This window comes from Magnolia sinica, chromosome 6, assembly GCF_029962835.1.
Source record: "Magnolia sinica isolate HGM2019 chromosome 6, MsV1, whole genome shotgun sequence".
Lineage (NCBI taxonomy): Eukaryota > Viridiplantae > Streptophyta > Magnoliopsida > Magnoliales > Magnoliaceae > Magnolia > Magnolia sinica.
Window position 1 is genome coordinate 34,461,502 of NC_080578.1, and position 25,006 is coordinate 34,486,507.

The window sequence follows — 25,006 nt, forward strand, 5'->3', positions numbered from 1 at the left end:
AACCCTAAATCATCTCAAATTCCCAAGTTCTATTCTACTTTTAAAACCCTAAGTTTTCCCGAATTGAAACGTGAGAATACCTTGGATTGGAAAATAATTCTTTGTATGTGTGGATGAATATACTATCCTTTGAGCATTGTTAGGTATATAATTTTTAATTAATTTAGGCCTAATATGTGTAGGGTTGGACCCTCGTAGATTCACCTTATTGAATGTTTGACTTTATGTGAAATGTGGAATTATTATGATTGTTTTTAAATTATTATGATCTAAAGCCTAAAATCTTGCATGTCATATCTAATTTTCACGTCCTGCATCAAATTTGGTATAAAAGCGGGAGGTCTCGTGTTCAAGACTCCTCACCGGTGGTGATTAATGCAGGAAAATTTTCACATTGGGCTCGAGTAAGATCGCCTGTGGGATGCAAGGACACACTAGAGGTGGGCAGGGCCCACGGAGGAGGTCTCGTGTTCGAGACTCCTCATTAGGGATGATTAATACGCATTTCACACCGAGCTCGAGTGGGGTAGCCTGTGAAATGTGGGGACATACTGGGGGTGGGTGGCCCGTGTGAGGCGGTACCCATGTGATTTGAGGCCCACAAGGGAGGTTTAGTTGAAGTCCTAATCCATGAGATATGGGGCTTGGGTTACGAGATAAGGGATTAATTCGCTATGCTTTAACAGTTCGAGCTTTTAGAGTAAGTGATTAATTGTCCTGCATTAGGTAAGCATTCAATTTCCACTCTTTCCATGCTACGGTTGACTTGAACTTCATATTTACGTAATTTTTATCTCATTCCCGGAAAGGATATGAAAAAATATATACATAATGTAGATGAAACACATAAGTCATGGTGGAGCCCATGGAGCTTCCACATCTAGGCCGCTAGCAAAGAGTGGATGCAGATTGCATAGTGAGGTGACTAGAGGTGGGTGCTCCATCATGATGTATCTTTTTAATCAAGGCTTTTTATTCATATCATTTTATGACACCTGCCTAAAAATAAAACATCACTAAATCTCAGGTGGGCCACACCACAGAAACTGTGGTGATCAAATAGCCACTATTAAACCTTTCTAATATTGCAAAATTGTTTGAACCAAGCCCATACATGCGTTTTCCCTTTATTTAGGCATTTGTCCCCTACCAAACAAGCTAATGGCAAACAAACATTAGAGCAAAAACATAGTGGCCCCGGTAAGTTTTGAACGAGGGGTGTTCAATCACCGCTATTTCTTGTAGTGTGGTCCACCTAAGACCGGACACACCTCACGTTTTTTGGCCCATGGGGTAAAAGAATGCCTACCGCTGAAATCTTCTTTAAGTCCCACTTTAATGTTGATATGCTGTCCATGCTGCTCGCAAGGTCATTTCCACTGAGGGTTAACTGCAAACCCAAAAAAAGAACAGCCTAGTACAAACATCACAGCGGGCCCACCAACATCCGAGCGGAGGTTCTTGGAAGGCAATCCGCCTCCGTTAAAGGGCATCTCGTTGCCAACTTGTTGGAAAATAAAGCGCTCGTACCCATCAAATAAAAATAGGAAATCACCAATGGTTAAAATTCCATGCACGCGTGTGGCCCACTTATCGAGCACCAGCTAACGTACACGGAGTCAGTTTAATCAGACACTAGATCTCATACATTTGTAAGTACTACATCAGCACGTGTAGACGCGGAGCCCCATTCTCATCTCTCTCGGGAGCCAAGCCGTTAAGCCTAAGCCAGCTCCTCGGACGTCACCCTATCCTCAAATAGCACCTATGAATTCTTCGGTTCCGCTCCTCCGTGTGCGAGAAGTCATTTACGTGTGGACAGATATGGCAGCAGCTCTTTCAACTTTCCCACTTCTTCCACATCGCTCCGAACGGTTGGAAACGAAGCCAGAAACAGAGAAGTACGCGAAGGAGGAAAAACAAAATCGCCCAGAAGATGCAAAAATCGCTCCGATTTTTCTCAACTTTCCACGCAAATTTCTCAAGAAAGAAAATCGATTTCCGGGTAAGTCTTCTTCAATGAAATCGATTCCTGTTTCTAATTCTCAGTTTCAGTGCTTAAGATCGAAAATGGACGGAAAAACCATGAAACTTCTCGAGAATTACGTTTTAGGGCTTCAATCTCGCTTCTGAAATTAGGGTTAGGGCTAGGCTTTCTCTATTTATGGTATGCAGATGTATTTAGGGTTTGGAAGTTAGTGATAGAAAGCAGAAACCATCATCATGAAAGGTCGTTCTCACCACCGGCTTCCGATATCCGATCCCCCAGACGACTGGGGCGACGGGTCGTGGACGGTGGATTGCGCCTGCGGGGTCAATTACGACGACGGTGAGGAGATGGTGAACTGCGACGAGTGCGGCGTGTGGGTCCACACGCGGTGCTCCCGCTTTGTCAAGGGGGAAACGTCATTTGCCTGTGACAAGTGCAAGAAGAAGAAGGGCAGGAGCAACGACAACAGCGAGGAGACGGAGGTTGCACAGCTGCTGGTTGAGCTCCCTAACAAGACAGTGTGCGTGCGCCCGCCCGCAGTGCCGGTCTCGTCTCGGCGCCCTTTCAGGCTCTGGACCGATATTCCCATGGAGGAGCGGGTCCATGTCCAGGGCATGCCCGGCGGTGACCCTGCTTTGTTTCAGAACTTGTCATCTGTTTTCACGTCAGAGCTGTGGAAGTGCACGGGCTATGTGCCTAAGAAGTTTAATTTTCAGTACAGGGAGTTCCCCTGCTGGGAGGAGAAGAAGAGGCTCGAGTCCAGTGTTGCAGGGCCTGAGGAGGAGAATGAGAATCCGGTGGATAGAGGGGCAGATGTTTTGTTCTCTTTGTCAAAAGAGATTATTCCGTATGCAACTCCTGTGGAGACGATCAGTGGTTTGAGAAGTTTGGTTGATGGAGCAGAGTGTGAGAGGAAGTCTTCTCCAAAGGAAAAGAGACAGGAGGGTGTGAAGGGTGGTTCGTGCGGCGGACGGATGCAGAATTGGGCAAAGAGGGAGAGGAACCAGCTTCGGCCAGTTGGGGTTCATTTAGGGAAACGGAAGAAGGAAGAGTCAGGGGGACTGAAAGAGCGGAGTGGGAAGAAGAAGGCAAGGAGTACTGATAAAGAGGCAGATGACAGGAAGAGAGGTGAGTGGTCTGTCTGCAATTGCATTCTTCAATCTGTGCATGTTTAGGATGTGTTTGGATGCACCATTGAATTAAATTGCAATATGTTGTTCCATAGGATGGAAGAGCTGAAAATATGATCACCTGTCTGACTATAATCATCTGATCATTCATAGTGATGGAGTCATCTCAATTTGCAGTATGTTCCTTTCGAGTCCAACTTGTAAATAACATAATTGTGATTTTTAGCTCATTCCATAAATATAAACGGGGGCCTTTTTGGGTATGGGGAGTTCATGGTGCAAACATAGTTACGTAAATTGATTAATGATTACCTTGTCCAGCACTATAGCCCTCGATTGCAGAAAGGGTTGCTGTTTGGGAAGCAAACATAAATCCCAAATTCATTAGACAACGGTCACCATATATCTTCCGCTGTTGCGAGTTTTGCTCTCTCATTACTGGTTGAGGTTGCACTAGGTTGGCAGCTGGTGTCAAACTTTAGCCACATCTTTTCTCACAGCTGACCGCAATTAGCTAGGATAAGGCTTAGATGATGATGAATACTCTGCGAATCCTTTATTTTCTTTTCAAGCCAAACAGCAAGAAACATCAAATCAAGGAAAGTGTTTTCCTTTCCCACATTCCTGTATCCAAACAGGCCCTAAAGTTAATATTGAACTTATTATAAAAATTCAATTCTGTAGTGCATCCAAAAGTAGACACCCAGTTATTGAAAAAAAATCATATCTTCTTTTACGTTAGTCATGGAATGATTATTTGTCATTTTGAATATCTCTTTAAGGTTTGAACTTCATGATTTTTAGATTCTTACTTTATTATGTCCGCAGCTTCTACGCCTGCTGGTGATGCTCATACATTGGAGTTCCAAGAGGGGCCTTTGAAGGTTGCAGATATTCAAGACTTAAAGAATGAAGATCGAAAGGAAACTATACTAGCAGAACCCAACTCCGACAGTCAACTTGAAGCATCCAATAGTAATGATGTTCTCAAGCCTATATCATTGGCTAAGGCACCTGCTGAGGTATTCTCTAGTGAGGTATGTGGAAATGGTTTTCCACCAGAGACATTGATAAAGTTAGAGAATATTGAGCAACAAGATTCTGCAAGTATTAGGATTTCTCCGACAGTAGATGCTTTCGCAGTATCTCCAATGGAGGGAAATGATGTTGCAAGGGCTTCCATAAAGCAAGAGGTATGCTTTTGTATGCCCTCTCTCTCTCTCTCTCCATCACCATCACCATCATTACTTTTTGAGACAAACCACCATCACCGTTACTATTTCAATATTCTTGAGAATTACAGGTTTGACATATTTGTCATTCTATTTTTCTAGAAGATTTTCTTTATTATATATTATCTTGAAAGCATCCTCCATTTTTGTTGTTCACTTCTGTTTATGCTTTGCATGCACGTGAGATTGATAGAGTCAACCACAAATAGCTAGGACAAGGCTATGATGATGATGGTATGTACTTGAGATTTGTACAAAGCTAACCACATACTCGTACAAAACTATCTTGATTTTAAATAATTAACTTTCTATGTTATTCTCTTCGAGACAATCATTGGAAAACAAGCTCGTAACGAACACCATAAGGACAAAATGTGAAAAAGTTAACACTCGCACACACATTTTGCTCATTGGGCAACAAGATATTGGGTGACCTTTTAACATTCCATGATATGATGGGAGAAAGTGGTTGAGTAGTAGTGAACTTGGCATTTGCGTTAAAAAATCCCTGTTTTCTTCCCCAAATTTATTGTGCTCAATTTCTAGAAACAAGAAACATGTTTTCTTTGAGATCCTCTTTAAACAAACTTACCACTTCATTCATGCCTTGTAGAGGTGTAGATGTTTTCTATAGAATTAGAGCTGGGTGGATGAAGAGGTGATTTACCTCTATAGGGGGGGTCGTTTGTGAGGAAAAGCGTAACAATTATGATAAAAAATCTGGACGCTTTTAAGTCTGATCCTTTTACAAGAAGTTAGCAACTCCTACCACGTCCCCCTCGTTCAATTACCGATTTTGGAAGTATGATGCTCCTCCTAAGATGTTGGCATTTGTTTGGTAGGTAAGTCGGAATAGAATCCTTACTGTCAACAATCTTAGAAAAAGGGGTATGGGGCTTCCCAATGTCTGTTTACTATGCACGAGGGTTGAGGAAACGGTGGATCACCTCTTCATTCACTGTTCGTTTGCGAGGCAGATTTGGGGGTCCTTCTTAACAACCTTAAACGTCGGCTGGGCGATTTGGGGAGAGAGGAATATGAGGTGCTTCGAAAACAAGCAGGTCTCAGAGGAGAGAATCTTTAGGAAAGCTTTGGCTTGGACTCTTGATTGGACCACGGGTGGGTTTGAAGGATTTGGATCCTCGTGTAATCTGTACATCGAGGTGGGCCCCACATTCAGGGCCTCTCCCACTAGTGGTCCATCTGAGATCTGGATTTGCCTCATTTTTTATCCTAAAATGAATTGGCAAAACGGATGGACGACATGGATATACAATACATACATCGAGGTGGGCCCCACGTATATGGCCCTAAAAAATTGTATATGAGGCATACATTAACTCAAAATTCATTAATTAAATTATGAGATCATTGTTGCTAAGTCACAATCCCAAAATTAAATTGCTGGAATGATTTTCCTATTAATTTGTAGACACTTGTTTTTGGACAAAGAACCATTTGATATTTTTCATTCTTCATTGTTCAATAAATGTCCACCAATCCATTAGTGGGATCGGTGCCAATAGATTGCATGAATTTGAGGTAGATTTGGGGCATCGAATAGTCCGCCAAATTAGCCCCAAATTGGCAATACTATTCACCGGAAACTAATTTTATTTTTTAATTTTATTTTTAAAGTTCTATTGGGGGAAATGATATGAAATTGTTAGGTATATGAATTACATAATATGACATTACAGTTCCTAGACTTTGTATGTTGAAATGAAATGTACGTGAGTTGCGAGGTATGTAATACACCAATACTATAAATAATAGTTAAACCTGCAAATATGACATGTTTTGGTATTACATTCATTCTTATGAATTTATATTGATGTTATATAGTTAGATAATTAAATATAAAAGATTTGCAGTCAATTCCAAGTAGTCGGGTTCATAAATTCATCAGATAGCCCGATACAACATTCTTACCAAAGATTGGACTGTTACACTAAACATATTCAAAATTATACATGAATGAATATTTGGAATATTTACAATTTTTTTTTTTTAATTTTATTGATTTTTTGGAGCAAAAAATAAAAAATAAATAAAAATCGACCAATACAAAGGGCATATCAGCTGTTACGCCTCCCGTATCGGTTGTTATGCTGATTGAGCGTATCCATAACGGTGGGCACCATTATGCCCACTGTAGCGTATGTACCATTTGGTATAGACAGTGAGTCCAATTTACAAGCGAGGGCACTTTGTAGAACACGGGCATCCGATGTAGATCTACCCCATCTAGCTAGAATGTACAAATTTCATATTGAATGAGCAAGCATCTAGTACAGTTTGGGAGATGACCCCCTTCCTATTACAGATGCTTGGATTCCGATGTGTGGGGAGGAAAGCTACTAATGGGTCCATCTACAACACAAATACAGTCCCTAGATAGAGTATTACTAAACATTAGTGTACTATTAGATTACAACAAAGCAACTAACAAAATGCTATTGACCACTAGTGTTTACCGCAATGTAGACACTCCTATTTGGATTTGAACAAATTTTGGACATTATGTCCAATTGTGTGAAAAAATAGAACAACTCGTTCTTCTAGACTCATCCTCTTGGTATTATGCATGATGTTTCTCTCTCAACAAATTACAAAGTTGGGAGAATGTGCCCTATTCATCTGTAGTTGGGCCATGCAGTTAGTGTCATTCTTCCTAATAATATTGTTAATGAATTTGCTTCATTCTAGGTTCCCTCGTCTGGATGGTGCTTTAGACATGTGGCTGCGACAATACTCAATGATTGTCATCATACAAGCAGTAGCTGCCATTGTTGTGGCAGCTGCAGCTACCTCCTTGTCGGCTTTACATTCAACCATTATTTCTTCAACACAAAAATGTGTACAGTTAGGCAACAGTTATTAGTAATTAATGTATATCATTTATCAATTTTTGCAGTGTACAGTCAGATATGTATGCTGCATGCGGAAAACTATAGTTCAATACATTGATTTCAATTGAATATCGAGTTATCGACGACATCTGTACTGCAAAATAGGGGAAAGTAATGCTGACAATGGATATACCAGTATGTAACAAAGTCATTGGACGTTGAGTATTACCACATAACTAAGTGCCAAAAGGTTTGAGATTCGGCTGTTCTCAGCACAGGCCATTGTGAACATAACAAGAAGCATAGATTACAACTGATGTGAAGGAAAGAGAATTGACAGCAAATGAAAAATATTTGGGTAGGGACATAATCCGTTTGAAAATGTGTTAATCATCATGTGTAATACATGATTTTCGGGTCTTCACAGATTGCAGACAGTTGGTGCAGTTTCTGGTTGAATCACACTAAGGTGGCTTATTTCATGAATTTTGCCCAAAATTGCCAGTTCCGCATTTCCCACAAGCATGATTAACTGAAAGTTGCTATTGCACCCAAGCATTCTTCAGTTCTAATTCTGCAGCCATTGCCAACTTGTCAACCAGATGTCGTCTCTGACAACTTTTATCTTTTTATTGGATAATGCTGATTATGTTGCCTTCCTGGTTGTAGGATTTAATGTAGACATAATTGGAATGGGTTAAGTCTCAAATACCAGTATTCATCTCTTTATGATTGTTGAAACTGTGGGAGGTGATTTGATGAGCAAGATAGAAACCCATGTGCAGATTAGGAGGACATTAGCGATAGGTATAGGGTGACTGCCTGAAATCCATTTCCCACATGTTTTTCCAACACTTTGACAGATGAAATACATATTAAGAACCTGTGAATGATTGAGGCCGGTAAACATGTACCCTGTGAACATTTTGCAAGGGTGTAAGAGATAAACACAAGACTCCTGTCATCCAAACAATAGGTAGCATGAATGTATGCATGCAATCTCTTCTAGGTTAGGGGCCACCTCCGTGTGGTCCCTGACCGCACAAAAGGTCATCAACGCACTCAGTTTTGTCAAACATGTATCTGTAATGGCACGATTAAACACATATTCTTTATTGATCAGGGGTTTATTGTGTTAAAAGACTTGTACAAATGGTTGATTATCATGCATCAACTGACCCTGTTTGGTGATGAAGGGCTTAGTGAGCTGTGGAATGTCATGCAATGAGTAACACCATACAACCCACGAAGCAAGGTTCTCCTACGCAGGCTTCGGCAAAGGGGTATTTTGTCTTCTTCAATGGCTACTGGTTGATGCATGATCTGTGCATAACTTGCAAGACATCCACTGGGGAAAGTTACACAGGGATGAACGTGATGAGGTCGATCACCGTATTCCTCAAGGATAACTACTTCGAATCTACGAAGCTGCTCTGGACTCCTCACAGAGACTTCTCGAATCCATGAGGAAAAAGCAAGAAAATAGAAATCGTGTTCATGAAAATTCATAAATTGATTGATTGATTGAAATAAATGAGTCTACAACCCTTTAAATAGGGATACCAAGCCTTGGAAGAAGTTACGGAATTAAACTACAACTAAAACTCCCTAAAATTCGTAACTTGCTATAAATAGTAAATTTACTTTTTATAGTAAGTATCCTATATGGCTTAACCACGTTATTCTCCTAATTATTTTAAGCACTTTTCATGTTGGCCACAACTCCTAAAGCCCAACGGATGAAGAGTTATAAAAACTAAAACTTACTAAAAATAGTAAAAGCGGAAATAAACATGGAATTCGATTGTCAATATGATGGAATATCACAAATTCGGCATGGGCAACCCGGCATAGCCGGGTTGGTTGGCTAAAGTAGCTCGTCCTACCCCAAAATCGTATATGGTACGTCGAGTAACTCATTTTGGTTTGCGAGATATGCCTGTTTTAAGGTTCTAATGGTCTTAATGACTTCCACCCCCGATCGGGCCTTCTCTGGTCCATCTTGGTCATGAAAGTGTCTACGACCCGCTCTACATAGAAAGCGATGCCAATAGTGGCATTGGCATGCACCATCTGAAGGTAATGCCTCGACTGTCGAAACTGTCATGCTGGATGCATGCAATACTCTGTGGCGATGAAAAAGAGAACAGTAGAAATCTACAGCAATGTACATAATGTCTACAACTTCTTGATCAATTGTCGGAAACAAGGATGATGCATTGCATGCTCCATCTGAAAATAGTGCAAAACCCCCAAATTGTGGATATGATTTGTATGAAACTGACATGCAAGGCAGCTGCACTGTCCCGCAGTTTACACACCATGAATCTTGCATTGATAAGGGATTAATGGAGCATCAGGGAAGGAGAGGAACATGGGAAACCAGTCTGATTTGTGATCAACTTGTATTCACCTTCTTGCTGAGCAGACAAATGGTGGAAGGTAGTTGTCCACAAGATATGGTGATCAGTCGCACTCACTTCTCGAAGGAGGATAATCTGTCAGCGCGAGGAAGGAGTCAGATGATTTTCCAGAACCAAGAAAACTCTGTTATAAGCTTCAAAGGGGATTCATAGCATGCAGAAGGGACGGAAAAATGTCAGGGATACTGCTGAATATGGAAATGGAAGTAGACGGACCTAAGACGATAGTGCGTCTCACCTCCCTTCAACCAGAAATCAAATGGTTGAAGATGCGACCACAGCAGTAATGTGCACCACTGGAATACATCCTTGAACCGGTACTTCCCCCACACAGAAGGAAGAAGGACTAGAGGGATGAGGATTCTGTTGGTGTTGCAGTGGTGAGGAGGAGGGAAAGAGAGATGAGGAGGCGTTTTGGAGGAGCTCTCATGTTGTATCTACTAGGGGTGGTGGTGTATATCAAGCCATGCGCTGTGCTATTACACGGTAGTCAAATGGTCGAATCGGCTGAAATCATATCATGAGGAAACCCACAGCTTGGATTCGGCTGTATTTCTCTGATTTACTCTGATGAGACATCAGAGGAATTTGGCCACCCTTTTCCTTTTTTGCTTTCACAAACGCAATCGAGAGAAACACATAAAAATTGCTATTTTACGTTACATTACCATCGTAGTTATCAATCCAAATAGGCCCTAATTTCATAGTACTTTCAAACAAGACCAATTTGATTTCCTTTGAAGATCATCTGGTCCTATAAAAATTGCCTACAAAGATCAGTGACAAAAACTCTAAAAGTAAACTCGCCCGATAAGTAATTGACTAAATGCTAGCTTAGAGAATAACTCGTGAATTCGAAGGAACAATGGCTTCTTCAGATTCTAATGCCTTCATGACCTTTGTATGGGTCATAGCACCACCTGAATTTGCTGGAATATCCTTGTCAATGTTATGAAGGTTTGGGTTAATCATTTTTCAGCCATATGATTGTTTTGCCTTGGGTGCCTCACCTTGTATTTTTTGTGTAGCTTGTCTTGCGGCGTGAGGCTCACCCTTCATCTTTTCTCATTTTTTTGTTTTGCTTCTTTGGGTGCTTAATGAATTTGTCGTCTAAAGAATAACAGCAAAGAATAGTTCTAGTAGCATGGACCACATGAGCCCAAAGATCAATTACGTCATTTTGTGGGGTACATGAATTAATCAGACTGCCATTGGTGACATAACTCTGTACAAATTCTGGGGCATAAATCACTGATTGAATGGATCATGGACCAAATTCCCTGATCAAACTGTTTCTGGTGTCCGCGTGGGCCCAAGGATCAATTGCATCTCCTTGTGGGGTTCATAGATTAATCAGATTACCATTGGGTGACATAACTATCTGTACAGATTGTGGTGCCTAGATCACTGATTGAACAGATTGTGGGCCCAATTCTATGATCAGACTGTTTCTGGTGTCCACTTCACTGATTGGATAGGTCATGGAGCGCAGTTCACCGTTTAGACAGATTGTGAGATCCGCTCCTGGGTGTTTGTGTGGCACACCCACAGTCAGTGTCACCCTTCAATGAAGATGAACGTACACAAAATCCCAGCTAGGCCATGAATCAGGTGGGCCACCCCTATGTGGAAGGAATGAATGGTTTAATAAAACTTGCCAAAGGTCCACAGTTGATTCAACATACGCATGTGGCCTGCTCAACCAGTGGACTCTCCTGATTTTTGCATATGTTCATCTTTGCAGTGGGGGCCACCCCATGTTTTGCTCGGATATCTCACACACTTGCAAGGTGGCTGCATGTGCCATGTAAAGATGCGTGCGGGGCTAGCAAACCACTTGAAGCCTTTCGAGTGCGCTTGTTTACCTCCTTAGACCCCTCGGTGTCAGTTCCTCCGAGGTTCCCTTTTAAAAAAGAAAGGAAAAAAGAGATACCACTTGAAGCCTTAGAAATTTAACACAAGCACCAAACGTATTAACAAAATGCAGACCTGATTAGAATGTCTATGATTTAACAGTAAGTAAATGGCTCTGCAGATATACTACTTTTTCAAGTTCTAGAGCTATCTTTACTGGGAATCTCTGCCCCTACCTGAAGTACCTACATATACCGAAAGTCGTTTTTTTGGCCACACATCTCCGGCGCTTTTTACCATGCATGGTTTTCTACTCACCCTGATTAAAAGCCATTTCTCTAAATAACAGTATCTCTTTTACTTTAGTATGATCTAATGTGGTTGTTTTGAAGGGTTGTATTGATGATCCTGGCTACGTTAATTGACAAGTATCATTTTCTTTGTTCTTTGCTGTTGTTTTTTGCACCTCCTTTTATGAAGTAACAGTTTTGTCTTATTTTATTAGGATGGCAACACAGCTGCCGATGGTTTAAATGGTGTTAAAGATGAAAGCCAAAATATGGGGGACTTAAGTGGAGGTTCTTCCAGTGTTGCAGTGGACTCAGAGACAAAGCCTCCTGTTGGTTATCTGAGGAGCACTCTTCAAGGTGTGCAAAGCCCTTGCATGCTTCAAGACTCGAATGGTGCAATTTCTTTGGTCTCTTTACGGACTAATGTTAAAGCAAAAGGGGAAGTAGAGGACAACAAAGCTACAGGGTCTTCGGAATTGGTGCCTTCTCCTGCTTGTGATGGAAAGCTGGATCTTGTGAAGCACTCACCTCAACGTTTGGGGACATCTCCAGTGAATGTCTCAGAGAATCTTCAGGTGCATGATTCGACTGTAAGCAGTTCACTATCTGTGGAGCACAAATCAAAGGGTACTGAGAGGGAGTCAGAAGCAGTAGGTAGTCACAATAATGATAATACTGCAGAGGGAATGCTTTCTATACCAGTTGAGCCTCATCGGTGCAGACAGGAGTCGGATGATTTGGCTGGGCCCTTGACAGTGCAAGAAGGTTCTCTAAAATCTAGGCATGTTGCCAGATATGTCGAAGAGACATCAAAATCAGGAGGCATGAACCCGAGCCTTCCAGCACCTAGCTTGCGTAGACTGGTCGTAGGTGTTGGAAAATCTTCATCAGCTTCATCCAGTGGCATGGTTTCAAAATCATCTGTTTCCAGTACTTATAAATCAGTCACTACTCCATCCCCACCAAGTGTCAAGTCCATCCATTTTTCTAAGCAGCGGGTGAAAGTGAAGTCATCCACTGACCGTAAGAAAGACAATGCAGCATCTGATGCAGTCAGAGATGAAAGCAAGCAAGAGGTGCCACGAGCTTCAGTAAAAGACCGAGTGAAAAGCCCAGCAAGTGGACCCAAAACATCACAGACAAACAGGATTTCACATGCTACCTCCACTTCCAAGCATTCTGCTTCGGATGCCAAGGAACAGGTGCTTTGTCCATCTGCTAAAGCATCTTTGACACAGAGTGCAGTGATTTCTTCAGGTTCAGTGGAGCATTCAGTTTCATCACAGGTCCAAGGTGCTTCACAAAGCAAACATACAGCTCCAGGCTCAAAGAATGAAAAGATAAGCCCATCATCTGCTCATCCATCATCGAAAGTAATTAATCACAGCCCTTCAATGCCTCCTCCAGCACCCGTTAATGCTTCTGCAATACTAAGCGACGAAGAGGTGAGTGCAGGCTTACTGCTGCTGCTTATGCTCTATCTTTTCCTAATGCCTCCCCCCCCTCTCAAATCCTTCACTGTTTTGGCAGCTCGCCTTGCTATTGCATCAAGAACTCAACAGCTCCCCTAGAGTTCCTCGTGTTCCGCGCATGCGCCATGCAGGTAGCGTTCCACAGTTGGTTTCCCCATCAGCTACAAGCATGCTTGCGAAACGCCCATCCAGTTCTGGAGGGAAGGATCATATTTCGGTAATGATTGCCTTTTTCTTTTACAGATTCGTTCCCAGAAGACTTGAAACAATATTTGCAACCTTTGACATAATTAGGCTGTTTAATTTACTTGATCCAGGACAACTTATCTGTATTGAAATTCATTTTATAGGTTTCAAGGAGAAAACCTAAAGAAGAGGCATGCAAAGATAACTCTCGCAATTCCCGGGATCAGGCCGATGAATCTAAAAAGATGAACAGATTACCGCCTTCTCCTGACAACAAACGTCAAGATTCTGCCTTCACAACAGATGGTTTGACTAAGAAGGATGCACGCAACAGGTCTCCTGATGGTGTAGCTTCTGCCAAGAAGATCATGCTTGTTCCCTCCACTCCTGTTGCAAACCCTCCTCCCCCTGTAGAGTCTAATGACCAGAACCTGCCATCCATTCGTAGCTCACCTAGGGATATGTTGGATGATGATGTGGGTGGAGTTGCCCGCACTCTACCAGGTACCCACCTCATAATAGGTTCTGGTTCTGTCTGTTGAATGTGTGGTTCAAGTTGTGATTGCCTGTCATATAAGAGTTTCATCTTCTTCTTTTTATTCCTGCAATCAGTAGTTCTAACCCTTGAATCTGTTTGTGTTGTTTGCAGGCTTGATTGCAGAGATCATTAGCAAGGGCAAGCGCATGACGGATGATGAGCTGTGCAATGCTGTCCTTCCAGTATGGTTGCATCCATACATCTGATTTAGGCTTTTTTCCTCACCATGTTTGTTGATGTTTCACTCTCTTTTTGCCCCCCCTTGCAGCACTGGAATAGCTTAAGGAAGCATAATGGAGAGCCATATGCATACTCAACTCACTCACAGGCTGTTCTTGATTGCTTGAAGAACCAGAATGAATTGGCTCAGCTTATTGATCGTGGGCCCAAGGTTTGCAGACAAGCAGTCTTTTAATGATTTACATGTTCACTTTAGTTTATAACTTCTATGTTACTGCTTAGGGCTGTCAACTGGAGGCCTGGGCTGGGCCAGTATATTACCAAGCCTGGTTATAAACAGGCTAGATGCTTGAGCCTGAGCCCAGGCCCACCCAGGGAGGGAGAATCTTGGTCAAGTTTTACAAGTTGGCTAATGGGCATGCCACCACATGCCAGCATGGCAGAGAGGTGCACTATCCAAGCCATCCATCAGAAGGGTGCCCCTATGTACAATCGCTGCTAGAGAGGCTGTTTGAATGATTCGAAATCAGTTTGGGCGTATTTCTATAGCTGCAGAGGTGCCTGAATGAATAATTGTTGTTGGGCCAAAGGGTTGGTGTTCGGCATCATCTGTGGAATTGAATCATATGCTCAAATCTCTAGTTGGGACATTAAACATTTCGATTGACCCTTCATCCAGGGATCATAATCTGATTGTTGGTAATCTTGCTTCTTCTGGTGGCATTGCGCCTCTATCTCTGTATGGGACTTTTTTTTTTTTTAGAAGTTATGAGATTTATTAATAGATAGATAGAGAACAAAGCAAACAAAGGATACAGGGCAGCACTGCCGAGATAGCGAAACTGCTACCAATGTACCTGAGAAAAGTAAATTACAACCCTTTTTAACTTATCGACATTAACAGCCCATTCAACTACTAAAAGTCTAGCTCTTGTAGCAACATGATCTGCTGAATTTGACGTCCTGTTAAAGCATCTACCATTTCTTTCTTCCCAAACTGCCCACCAAACTGCGAGAAGAGACATTCTCCATAGCTTTGTCCTACTCTTACCCAGCGAAGAACCGTGCCAAGCCTTTAGAAGATTACCTGTCGAGCTAGGGGCAGCCCATGCAATATCAAAGCAAGATAAAATGTCTGGCCATATACAGCTAATGTAGGGGCAGTGGATGAAAAGATGGTCCACCGATTCCTCGCTAGACATGCAGCATGGACAAACGTTTGTAATGATCATCCCTCTTTTCCTCAAATTGTCCATCGTAAGAACTCTTTCCTTGGCCACTAGCCAGACAAACCCCACAATCTTTGGAGGAGCTTGGTACTTCCAAACCATGTCGGCATGAGTCTCTTCTTTCTTTGCAGTAACTTTTTCGATGCACCTATAGAAAGATTTGACGGAGAAGACTTGATTTGTGATGCTTCCACTCTAACCGTATCTATCTTGACTTGTTGAATCTGATCCAGCAGGGCAACATACTCTTCGATCTCATGATGGGACTTCCCTTCCCCTAAGCTTTAAATGAATCCTTTTATCTTTAAAAAATGGGTGCCCCTCTGTAGATTCCCTATCCCAAGTATCTGGTTGGTCCACTAGCTTGATTGGCCATAATTAACTGAACAGAGTATGGTTATGATATCATGGCACACCCACTGAGTGGACCATCTGAATCTTTTGTGTAGCATCTACATGGTGAGGCCCACATGACGGATGGCTTGGATAATGCACCAGTCTGCCATGCTGGTGTGTATGGTGGTGGGTGCATTAGCTGATTTTTAAACATGTGGGCTTGGCAAAGCTCTATTTCTGCAGTCATTTGTTTCCCCTGAGTCTGTATAGTTGGGTGGCTCTTGCTGCCTTTTTTAATAAATTCTTATCTTTCATTGTTAAAAAAATAATAATAATAATTAAAAAAAAAAAAAAAACATCACTAGCTGATTTGTCATTATCAATGTAAAGAAAATTACTGGATGTCTGTTGCTAGTGTTGCCGTTAGATCTTAAATCTGCTTTAAAGTTAGCATATCTGAATGGGACTATATATATATATGTTTCAGACCAATTCGAGCAGGAAGAGACGGAAGCTAGATGCTGATCCCCCTGTAGAATCTGAGACTGAAGATGCTAAAGACAATGTTACGAAGCCCGTAGAAGACAAGAATGTCAAGTCACAACAGGAGGACTTTCCCAAGGGCAAAAGGAAGGCCCGGAAGCGCAGACGACTGACGCTACAAGGTAGAGGCTTGAAGGAGGTCAGGAGGCGGCAAAAGGCAGAAGCGTCAGCAGACGACGACTTTGGGGTGTATTCTCATTCGAGCGAGGGCACTGAGGGCATCTTTAGTGAGGATGAGAGTCAGGGAGGTAGAATAGCCACCTTTGCAAGTGATGCCTCTACTTCCAGCTCAGACGAGAATGGAATGGTGTAGGTTGTAGATTGGGGTTCCTTCTCATGTCCCAAATGGTGCGGAACTCACCTGACTGGGACGATGAGAAGTACAATGAGCAGCTGTAGATCATTGTAATTTATTGTCTGCGCGTCAGCCACTTCAGGATGTGCCCCTATCAGATGGTTTGCATGACTAGAGAAAGCCTCTGGTCTCAAAGCGGTGTGAGAAGATCTGGTAGTCCCATCAATGGCAGATTGGTGCAGCTCGACCGTTCAGGGATATGCTGAAAATATCGGAAGGGCTGTGTTATTCTGCATGGGAATTGGGGGATGCCCTGTTAATAGATTCTGGGGTGGCAATTGTAATACTAGTGTAAATTAATTTGTATTTTAAGACCATTTATTTAAGCTGTTTTTTGGGCATATTTTTGCCAGCGATTTGAAAGATTGGAAAAGGCTGGAGGAATTTCAAGACAGATGGAATGGTCTTTGTTTTTTTTTTTATTTTGCCAAAATTTGCTGCTGCTTTTTTTTTTTTCTTCTTATTATTATTTTTTAATAAACCGATCACAGCCGCCTCTCCCGGATTTTCAAATGTCAACATTTGGAGATGCTAGATTTATGGTGGGGTCCATCTCATCAATGGTCTATGCTAGAGGTGTGTTGGCAGCTCAACTCGGCTTGGTCAGCAACTCGTTCTAATTCGAGCTGCGTTTAAGTTCAAGTTTTCGAGTTGAGTTCGAGTTATATATTGTGTTTGATTCGAATTTGAATTCAATTTCAAATTCGAGTTTTAAGTTAAACAAAACAATAAAATATATAAAATGCATAAATTACGATTATAAAGTTTCGATAATTATATTGTTCACAAATTACAACTAATATCCTTCGTAGGAGGATAACTTTCCTGTTCCTGACACATAATTATAAATTCCCATATCATCATCCGAGTCATTCAAACTGTTGTCTAATTTTTCATATACATATTGATCTATCTTTTCTGAGTTAAAAGGTGAAGAGATGTTTCCTTCGTGCTCTTTTATAATTTGAACTAGATTTTTTAAACTTTCTTTATATGAAGATTTGTACGTAGTACCCAACGCCTTGTAAAATTCACCCTACGCCTTATAAAATTCACCAAGACGGGTGAGGAATTTGAATTTGTTACCATTCTTCCTTTTGTTGCTCGTGTTCGATCCTGCTTTAACATCATGTTGTCTTGGAGGAAATTGTTGAAGTCTAGAAACCTCTTCCATAGTATGTTTTAAGGCGAGTTGGAGTTGTTTTTCCTCAAAAGCTTTTAATTTGGCTTCATTCTCTGTCTCTTTCATGGAGGTTATTCATGTCGATTTTGCATTACCACCTCGACATGACAAGTGTAACCGAAACCGATTAGTCTTGTTCACAAACTTTACACCACACAAACCACACATAATCTTTATTCTTCTAGACTTTGGTGACGATTCGACTAGGGAAGCGTAATTCCAAATATTGGTCGATAGGTCAGATAACGACATATCTACACTAAATTTTTTATAAAAAAATCAGAATGTTGATAAATAATTTGAACTTGATATAAGAACAAAACAAAAGCAATATGAATCTATAAAAAACAAAAAACAAACAAACAATAATAACGTAATAAATATCACAATCTCACAGACTTACATTGCACCACTTCCAAGTTAAATAATATTACATATCATTTAAGTTTCAACAAAAAATAAAATAATTGATAAACGCCTTCATATAGTTGTTGTTGTAGGTAGAGTCTCGTTATGAATCTCGATCTCTTCATCTTCCACATCATTAATATCATCTCTTCCCCATATTGGACGCAACCAATCTTCTGTACAAATTAATACTTCAACTGTTTTTTATGAAAGTGAGCTTCTGTATAATGACTTGCATATGTCTAAATGTGTTGTTAATCTACTCTATGGATTCTTACTGTATAATGACTTGCAATGAATACACTTGATCTTTAACACACCATTAACCTTGACTTCTTCAAAGTCATCCCGCACCGCTGATCTCTTATTTCCTTTGCATATAGTTAAAGACATGTCTCTCTCTACAAAAAGATGAAATATAGCTGATGTACCCACACCGGGAGTATTTGGGGTTTCCTCTTCACTAGTCATTTATAAAACAAAGTTCTTGAAATGTTGTAATTTTCACTACACCGCTCTATAGAATTGCAGGATGTAATGCTTACCTATACTTAGATGAGCATACTTGCCTAACTTTCTAAATCAGTCACCCATTCAAAGTTGGATAGATTGTAATGCTTTCATTTTTCAATTTAAATGATACGCCAAAATTCCAATAACATCTTCCCTTATCTCTGTAGAATATATTCATCATGTATTTGATTCCCATATCAAGCATCAATACAAAGTGTGGACATTTGACAACGGAAATAAATGCAGGAAATATATCCAGAGAGAAAATGAAAGACGAAACCGGAATAGGCATATGCATTCAAATTGGAATAAATGAAGACATTATAATCTATCTAATCTTGAACTGTTCAAAAATGAAAAAAAAAATTGAGAATTTGTCTCCAAGAACACACTATATTTATGTTTGGAAACATAGAAATCCTCAAATGGGTACTGATTATCTACCCTTATTCATTACAATCTATTAAAAAAAAAAAAAAAACAATCTAACAATTTAATAAATTTAAAATAATTTAACTAAAAAAGAACTTAACAAATTAATAAATTAACACTTACATTTAACCAAAAAAAAAAAAAACAAAACAATATCACAATTTGACAAATTAAAAACAAATTACCTCAAAAATAACTTAACAATTACAAATAGCATATCGGATTGTAGAATGCTTGAAGATGGATAGTTATACACTCTATATATGGCATGTTGATATACATATATGGAAAATGTAAAGTGCTTAAAGATAGATGGCAACACGTGACACAATAGGAAATGACATACTTGCAAATGTAGCTCAATATCGTTAATAGCATACAAAGGTATTAGAAGAAAAGAGTGGTACATATTGTACATAGCACATTGGATTGTGTGGCACATTAAAATATGTGTTACTAAAAGATAAGTGATAACATATGTTAAATGAAACATGTATGTCACTTTTAAGATGGATGGCTACACATGTTGAGCATATGTTATATTGACACAAGTGGGACACTTTATAAAGAGGATAATTATCTTTCATTTTTCTCAAAATTTTAAAAATGATGTATTTAATTTGGGCACGGAAAACGAAAATAAGGAGTATTCAAAAAAATTAAACTTGAATGTATACCATTAACCATTTGTAAATTTATTTATCTATCGATTGATGGATAGGATCATTTTGTGGCAACAAATCCACTTTGCCCATGGCCAATTTAACTGTCTGAGTGGGCCATAGCCATCGGGCTACTGGTCGAGAGGTGTCCGACCATCCGAATGAACCAAGGCCACATGGCCAGTGGTCGGGTGGGGTCTGACCATCTGATTAGGCCATATACAATGGGCTAGTGGTCGGGTGGGGTCCATTAATCGGACAGACGCTGCTTGTCAGTCGCCACAGCCCGACCGGAAGCAATGCAAGTGATAAGAGAGGGAGAAGAGATGAGATTTTACTTTTAAGTTGCTGCCGGCCACTCGATTGGATGCTGGAGAATGGAGGGAGGAGAGGAATAGGAGTGGCAATGGGCTAGTGGTTGCTGGCCACTCGATCGAACATTGGAGAACGGAGGGAGGAGAGGAAGAGGAGTGGCAGTGGCTGCCGGCTGCTCGATCGGGCTAAAGAATAGAGATAGAGGAGAGAGAGGAGTCGGGCATTGTAAGTGGAGGGTTAAGAAAGGGAAAGAGGAGTAGGGCGTTGGAGGGTTTAGGGTTTTCTAACTTAACACATTTGGGATATATACCCGGTCAAATTTTCGAACCGAGCTGAACCGAGAGTTGGGTTCGAGCTCAATACCGAATCAAGTCGAGTCGAGCTCAGGCAAGCTTGAACTCAGCTCAAAATTTTTTCAAGCTAAAAAAATTAGCTCGACTCAAATCGAGCTTTTTCGAGTCGAGTTGAGCGAGCTAACTGTGCCAACTCGGTTCCTATACAACTCTAGTCTAGACTACCTCTTTACCAACTGCTCAATCGTACAAATTGACCTGAATCACTTAAGTACATCTTTTTTGGCTCGAGCATCATATAACTCCTATTTAATAATGTGGATCATCCTTCAAGCATGTATTATTGAGTCCATTGAGAGCCCATTAATCTCACCCATCTCAGGATGAGATCGGTCAGCAGTTAGGAAGCCCTGAATGCCATTCTTCACTTCAACCCAACTGAACCTGCTCTCCATACGGCCCATAAAATATATACTGGAAGTGAGTCGGGATCCTCTGGTATCAGGTCAACAGAGAATTCCTGTTACCCTAATGGTTTGGCGTCCAAAGCTGTTTTTTATTATTTTTATTTTTTTAGTGAGTAGTGACGTGGACCAATGAGAATTAGGGTATCAGGAATTCTCTGTTGACCTGATAACAGAGGATCCGGACTCATATTTGGAAATGATAATTACATGATTTTCAAGACTGCCAAGGTTTTGAAATCTCACCACACCACATTAAGGTAATTACATCAAAATATAGGAAAATTCTCAGCTCATCCCAGTAAGTAGCTAGGAATGACCTTATAAACGGTATGGATGGTGAATAAACATCACGGTGGACCCAGAGACGTTTCAACGGTAGTGATTTCTCTACCCGGTTTTTTCTATCGTGCGGACCACCTGAGTTTTGGATCCCTCATTTTTGGGCCTGCGACCAGCTAGCTTCGTGTACCCTTTGACGGTCCTATGTAAAGACCTTCCTCTTTCTCTCAGCCACAGCACATCATCATCATCATCATCAGTCATCTTCCATGAGTAGCATCAGATGGCCGAGGCATCTCAACCCCATCCACGTGGCCCACCTCATCCGCCTCCAGAAGAACCCCATCACTGCCCTCTACATCTTCAACGAGGCCAAAACCAGGTTCCCCACCACCTACCATCACAACGGCCCTGTCTACGCCACCATCATCTCCATCCTCGCCAGCTCCAACCATCTCACCCACATGAAGCACGTCTTCTACCAGATGAAATCCGATTCCTGCCAGTGCAAGGACTCCACCTTTGCCGACGCAATCAGAGCCTTCGCCAAAGCGGGCCGCCTCGACGATGCCATCGAGCTCTTCGCCAGTATCCCACAGTTCAATTGCGTGAATTGGACTCGTTCCTTCCATACGCTTCTGCAGATAATGCTTTCAGAAGGGGATCTTGAAAATGCATATAGCCTCTATTTGGAGAATTCCAATAGATGGGAGGTCAAGATGGGGATTCAGTCTTTTAATCTGCTGTTCGCTGCACTTTGTAGGATGAACCGTTCCGATCTCGCGCTTCGGGTGTTTGTGGAAATGACAGAGCAGTGCTGCTGCCCCGATCGGGACACGTATCGGATTCTGATGAAGGGATTATGTGATGATGGGAGATTAGACGATGCGGTCCACCTGCTTTACTCTATGTTCTGGAGGATCTCGCAGAAGGGGTGTGGTGCTGATGTTGTTGTTTATAGGATTCTTCTTGAAGCTCTCTGCGATCGTGGGGAGTTCGAAGAGGCTGAGAGGATACTCGGGAAGGTTTTGAGGAAGGGATTGAAGGCTCCCAAGCGTTGGTGCCGGGTGCCAGATCTTGGGGCTGATTTTACGAGCCATGGGAGTTTGGATGCAGTTAAGGGTTTGATCAATGATGCTTTGGTTACAGGTGGGGTTCCGAGTTTGGCGAGCTATAGTGCTGTAATTGTTGATCTTTACTCCGAGGGGAAGATTGAGGATGCAGATCGCCTGTTCGATGAGATGTGTGAAAGAGGGTTTAGGCCATCAGTTTTGATGTACGAAGCAAAGATAGCGGCATTGTGTCGAGATGGGAGGGCAGGAGATTCAGCAAAGGTGGTGGAAGAGGAGATGATGGAGAAGAATTGCGTTCCCACAGTGAGGACGTATAATGCAGTGATGGGAGGCCTTTGTAAGGCAGGGATGTCAATGCAGGCTGTTGGGTATTTGGAGAGGATGGGTAGGCAGGTGGGATGTGTGGCGGATCAGACGACGTATGAGATTTTGGTCGATGGGTTGTGCTGTGAAGGACGGTTCATTGAGGCGGGACGTATAATGGAGAGGATGGTGGATAGAAGGTGTTGGCCTTGTAAGGCTACTTTCAATAGGCTAATCAGTGGGCTATGCATGATGGGTAGGAGATATGAGGCTGTGCTATGGCTAGAGGAGATGGTCAGCCAAGGAAAGACGCCTGAGGTGTTTGTGTGGAACTCTCTGGTGGCTGCATTCTGCTGCGATGCCGATTATGTGGAGTTACTTCCCCTAATGATGCTTGAAGAGGACTGAGGCTTTGGGTGTATAAATGATCTTCATGTCTTTCAAATTGCTGCAATCTGGATGGGAGATTGCTTGGAAATTGCAGCAATTGGATGATTCTAGTTGTCCCATCAGTGGCCTCGAGGTTAGTTTGTTAGAGACAGTGGTTCACATTCTAGGAAAGTCACCAGAACTGTTTAACTCTCCAGCGACTGCATCCTGCTGCGATGCAGATTGTGTGGATTTGCTTCCGCAACTGATGCTTGAAGAGGATCAAGGGTTGGAAATTGGAAGCAACTGATGCTTGGAAATTGCCGCAATTGGGTGATTCTAATTGTCTCATCAGTGGCCTTGAGGTTAGTTTGTTAGACACAGTGGGCCACATTCAAGGAAAGTCGCCAGAACTGTTTTAACTCTCTAGCGACTGCATTCTGCTGCGATGCAGATGGTGTGGATTTGCTTCAGCAACTGATGCTTGAAGAGGATTGAGGATTGGGGCCTGTAAATGTTCATGTTACTCCAACTTCCTGCAACTTGGTTGGGAGAGTTTTTGGAAATTGCAAGGATTAGGTGATCATAGCCATCCGATTAGTGGCCCTAGGATTAATTTGTTAGAAACAATGGGTCACATTCAAGGAAAGACACCAGAGGTGGTTGTGAACCGTCTGGTGGCTGCATTCTGCTGTAATGCAGATTGGGTGTAGTTGCTTCATCAGCTGATACCTGAAGACGATCAATGATTTAGGTGTATAAATGATGTTCATGTTCTTCCAGCTTGTCGCAATTTGGATGTGAGATTGCTTGGAAATCCCGAGGATTGGATGCTTGTAGCCATCTGATTAGTGGCCTTGGGAATAATTTGTTAGAAACAATGGGCCACATTCAATGGAATGGGATGCTCATTGTTAAAGCTTTGATGTGCAAGTTGAGCTGGAGGTTATACTTTATGAGATTGTTGCATAGTGTTAGAGGGAAATTTTCAATTATGTAGCATCAGTTGCTTCATCATGGATTTGAGTTAATAGTCATGTGTAAGTGGTCAGTGGAGATCAGTAATTAAGCAAGTCGACCCCAGCCATCTGATTAGTGGCCTTAAAGTGGTGGTTAGAAACAGCGGTCTACACTCAATGGACAAAATCGGCATTGTGGGATCGTTACTCGGCCCACCCATGTTATTGCTGTGTCAGATTTCCAATCAGTGCAGATGAGATATGATGTGACTTTATCGATGATGGAGTGCGAGGAATGATCATATAGATTCTGAGTGCCGATATGGTTGAGCTATTTAAGGCCCACTGTTGTGTATCAATGCCATCCAACCCATCCATCAGATGCCCTCTCATGTTAAGCCCGGAGCCCAAAATCCAGCCTAATCCAAAACTCAGATGGCCACACCATGGGGAGCTTGGGTAGGGGGACGTGTTGCGTCCCTAAGGGCCTGATTTGATTACTCCTTTACCATGGTAAATGCTGGTAAATGGATAATGATTACTTTTAATCTGTGTTTAGTACATGGATAAGGGCATGTTTTTTTGTTTATTTATTTATTTTTAATTTTTAATTTTTTTACAAATATCAACTTGATCCCAAACTATTGTGGCCCCTATGAAGTTTTCAACAGTAGGTGTTTAATTCCCCTGTAGTATGTAGTGTGGTCCACATGCACTTTAGATTTGCTTAATTTTAGGGCATGGGCTTAATAAAATGAATGGACGGTCTGGATCAAATGCATACATCATGGAGGGCTCCATTGATTTTATGTATTTCATTCTTACTCACAATTTTTTGTGAAATTGTGAACCTAGAAACCCCAACTTACATGAATTTTCCTTGGCAAATAATTATTACCCATTTGCATGCGTTTATCATGATACATGATGAAACCAACAGGTCTTAATGATACAAACACAGCGGAATACAATGCAATACAATTTAATCCTGGAACCCATACAAATTTGCATTTGTAATAATATATATATATATATATGGAAAAGGTTCGAGCTCATGGGAACTTCCCATGAGGTTGAGCTGTGTGGGCCCCACCGTGATGTGTGTCGAACATCTACTCCGTCAGTCAGATGCACCATTCC

General features: G+C 41.6%; 2 protein-coding genes across 3 annotated transcripts; both read left to right on the plus strand.

Annotated features, from left to right (window-relative positions):
• The first annotated feature begins 1,752 nt into the window (after nt 1-1,752).
• On the plus strand, nt 1,753-17,004 carry LOC131248641 (actin cytoskeleton-regulatory complex protein pan1). 2 transcript variants are annotated; one of them, XM_058249009.1, is made up of 8 exons: nt 1,753-2,005; nt 3,949-4,313; nt 11,987-13,216; nt 13,302-13,460; nt 13,594-13,933; nt 14,079-14,149; nt 14,236-14,358; nt 16,200-17,004. In XM_058249009.1, the coding sequence occupies exons 1-8, from the start codon at nt 1,768-1,770 to the stop codon at nt 16,566-16,568; spliced, it is 2,895 nt and encodes a 964-aa protein (XP_058104992.1). In that variant the 5' UTR covers nt 1,753-1,767; the 3' UTR covers nt 16,569-17,004. The 2 variants fall into 2 exon arrangements, with proteins under 2 accessions (XP_058104992.1, XP_058104991.1); XM_058249008.1 differs by having other exon boundaries at nt 1,867-3,118.
• A 4,350-nt stretch (nt 17,005-21,354) lies between these two features.
• Nucleotides 21,355-24,211, plus strand: LOC131248642 (pentatricopeptide repeat-containing protein At1g05600-like). The gene is made up of 2 exons (XM_058249010.1): nt 21,355-23,061; nt 23,273-24,211. The coding sequence occupies exon 1, from the start codon at nt 21,432-21,434 to the stop codon at nt 22,944-22,946; it is 1,515 nt and encodes a 504-aa protein (XP_058104993.1). The 5' UTR covers nt 21,355-21,431; the 3' UTR covers nt 22,947-23,061; nt 23,273-24,211.
• The last annotated feature ends 795 nt before the right edge of the window (nt 24,212-25,006 follow it).